At 34.0% G+C, this 3,503-nt stretch overlaps 1 protein-coding gene across 1 annotated transcript in view; it reads right to left on the bottom strand.

The window, feature by feature from the left end:
- The window catches only part of SCAI (suppressor of cancer cell invasion), a gene marked incomplete at its 3' end in the record, with an annotated part of 95,776 nt that overhangs the window by 41,034 nt on the left and 51,239 nt on the right, over positions 1-3,503 (bottom strand). Inside the window, 3 exon segments of the mRNA XM_008569976.1 lie at positions 1,111-1,263; positions 1,418-1,516; positions 2,521-2,617. Coding sequence (XP_008568198.1) covers positions 1,111-1,263; positions 1,418-1,516; positions 2,521-2,617 — 349 coding nt within the window.

Below are 3,503 nucleotides of genomic sequence, written 5' to 3'. Positions count from 1 at the left end.
CAACAAGGAGCATGCCAAAAACATCAACTCCATGTGGGTGGCCACCACAGCCACCACAATAACCACAGCTGCCGCAAAAGTGGCTAGATGCCACAACCACCATGCAGATGGTCTACCAGCCACTGGAGTGCATTGACACAGAGTCACCAGCAGAGACCAAAGAAAAGAATAGGATGTCTCTCTCCACAAAGCCCATTCCAGAGTGACAGAAGAAGCATCTGCTCTATGATAATACTGGGGGACCTGAACACACCTTTCAGCACTGGACAGATCACTTGGGCAACAAATCAACAGAGTAACCATTACTCTTTCAGAGGGAGAGAAGAAATCTAGGGTTATAAGAGGTGGGAGGGGGGAGGGAGAAGAGGATAGGGAGAGATTGGACAAGGGGCATAAAGAATAAGTACAATTTGTAATAGTATGCGTACTAGTAATATTGATCTTATCAACATATGTCAACACTGAATCCAAAAAATATGTATAATCAATTATGATTCAATAAAAACAAACAAAACCAAAACCGAAACAAAACAATTAAAACTTATACAAATACCATATTTCCAACATCCCATAATTCCCAGTAAATTACATTTCCAATGAATTAAATTCTCCTCATCATGGGATATTCTGTCATAAAAAAAATCTGAAGTTTACTTTTGAGATATATACTCAAGAACAACGCACCCCCCAACTCCACCTTTTTTACTCAATTGGAAAAGTAACATAGAAATTTTGGAAAGTTTAGAAAGTTGTAAGAAAGAAAATAAAAATCACCCATAACACTGCTATTCAGATATAAACCTTTTAGATATTGGTAAATTTCTTCTTAGTCTTTTTTCTGTGCATACATTTATAGACATTCTAATATATATGAAATAATTCTGCTTACATAGCTCCACAGTAAGTTAATTTTTACTTTCTATATCATGAGTATCTTCCTATGTCATTAAAAATTCTAAACCATTTAAATTCTGTAATACATTTTATATATGTACATAGCATATTTTAATTATTTCCTCACAGATAGATGTTAGAATGTTTATAAGGAGATAATGAAAAGCACTATTTTTCAAAGTAAATTTTAAGCATAGTTCTTTCACAATTCTTTACCTGATTATTACAATTACCAATAATGAGGGCATCAGCCAGAGACAACTGTCCCACAATCATGCCCTGTTCCAGCAATGGGGCTCCCGTTTCAGCAAGGCGATTAGATGTGATAACAATGGTATTATCATCATTTAATACCATTACGGGGTCAGCCTAAAGAAAAAAGCAATAAGAAGTTAATGGCCAAGACAAAATATCAATGTGATAATTTATTCCTTCTTCTTGACATATACACACAATAAAAACACATACCACATAGCCATTCATTAATCCATAATTATGACAACCTCTCTTGTCAAAAACTGACCTCAATGAAAGCTGCTACTTCTTGAAGCACCAAGTTCCATTCCACTTGGTCTTCAGTGTTAAAGCGATGAGTATAATCTTCGATTTCATCTGATAATTCCTGATTTTAAAATATCACATACAAAAAAGATTATTAAAAACCCCATAAAGACACATAGCTATATGGTACCATATGCCTGACAGAAACTGATATAGTTTAGAAATTTGATTATTATCAATACACAGTCCCAATTACAACCAAAAACAAAGACTGAAAACTACAAAGATTTGTTTCATAATTAAAAACTCCAGAATGATACACATCAAACAATGTCTTTATAAAATACATTTCCTATTCAGTGCTACATCAGCATGAATTTATTAATACAAAACTCTGAAAAAAGATACTCAAAAATTTTAACATAAAAAAATGGAGACTTCCTGATTTTCTTTGGATTTATAGCATACTATTTTTTGGAGACAGTCTTATTAGTAACTGGAGGTAGAGGAAGACAGCGGGGGTATGTAGCACTACTTCTGGTGGCCTTGTCAAAAACTAGCATGTTATGTTTGTTTTAAGTTACAAAGTTAAGAAGTACGCCATCAAAACCATTGAGTACAGAATGCAACCAGAATTTAGTATGCAATAATTACAGATATTTAAGTGGATCCCAAATACAGTTAACTCTTAATTACCTGATTTAATGACAGAGTAATGCAGACACTCTAAAGTGATAGAAAAACTAAAATTCATTCACAATACCTTTGCAAAACACTATGCACCTTTTCTTGACCTAACATTTCAATTATTTTCTCTTAAACTAAGTATCTTTTTGACTTCCATTTCCCAACTAGCCATCAATGGTCTGTGAAATGTACAACATGCTGAAGGGACAAAAGCAAGGAATTAAGATAATTATCTCTGATTAGTGTATTTGAAATATGAAGAGAGTTGGAAAATTTTTTATTATTATCCTTGTCAGAAGTTATTATACTCTGAATGTTGTAATTATTGAGACATATCAAAATTATTTTAACCTAAAACAAATTACTCTAACCTAAAAACCAAAATTATCCATATACGAATAAATTATTAGGATTTTAATTATTTTAAAGTATATTTACCTTTACCAGATCTTTTACAACATCCATTTTGTTCAGAAGAAGACAAACTACTATAAATCTTGCATAGTATCGTAGCTTCTTAACTACCAACTCAGGTCTAGATAAATGGAAAATTATTCATTAGATTAAAAAAAGAATAGATGCTTTTATGACTTTTCCAATTTTCTGATGACTTTTAAAACTTTTAAAAGTTTCGTCCTTTTTTGCAGTTATAAACATTTCCACATATAATCATATAGTCTTTTAAAACACATTTCTTTTTTTTTTTTTTTTCCTTTGTGTCTTTTTTTACTGACCGGTAACGGGATCGCAACCCTAGGCGTTGCGCCCGCACCGCGCTCAGCCAGTGAGCGGGAACCGGTCTCCACATGGGATCCGAACCCTCGGCAGGAGCGCCGCTGTGCTCCCAAGCGGCGCACTCTCCAGTGCACCACCGGGCCGGCCCTAAACACATTTCTTACTCACTAAATCATTAAGTCATCATTCATACAGCCACTCAACAAATATCTATTGAGAACTTAGGTGCACCAGTCACTACACTAAGTGCTAAAAGTACAATGATTTTTTTTTCTTTTGAGAACTGTAGACACTGACCCTTCTTCATAGATCTTACAGACAGAGAAATACTTAAAATAGAGAGGAGACAGATAAATTCTTACAACCCAGTGTAATAAATATAATGATAGGAGAAATAAATGATGTTATTTGAGCCCACAGGACCAAATCTTGGGTGATAACAGGCTTCCCAAAGAAAGTAATAAATGTTTAAGTTAAGACTGCAAGGAAGAGTAGACGACTACGGGCAGGAAAACATGAGGCGAAAAGAATTTCAGAAACAATGTTCTTTGCCTTGAAATCTCATTTTTCTGATATTAATATAATCAAGTCAGCTTTCTCATGCTCATGGTATATATGACATATCTTTTTTTTTTTTTTTTGTCTTTTGTTTTTTTTCCGTGTCCGGCAACGGATCGCAACCCTCA

The sequence above is a fragment of the Galeopterus variegatus genome, unplaced genomic scaffold, assembly GCF_000696425.1.
Source record: "Galeopterus variegatus unplaced genomic scaffold, G_variegatus-3.0.2 Scaffold549, whole genome shotgun sequence".
NCBI classification, from domain to species: domain Eukaryota; kingdom Metazoa; phylum Chordata; class Mammalia; order Dermoptera; family Cynocephalidae; genus Galeopterus; species Galeopterus variegatus.
Note: the sequence above shows the minus strand (reverse complement) of the source record. Positions and strands in the feature narration are given on the sequence as shown.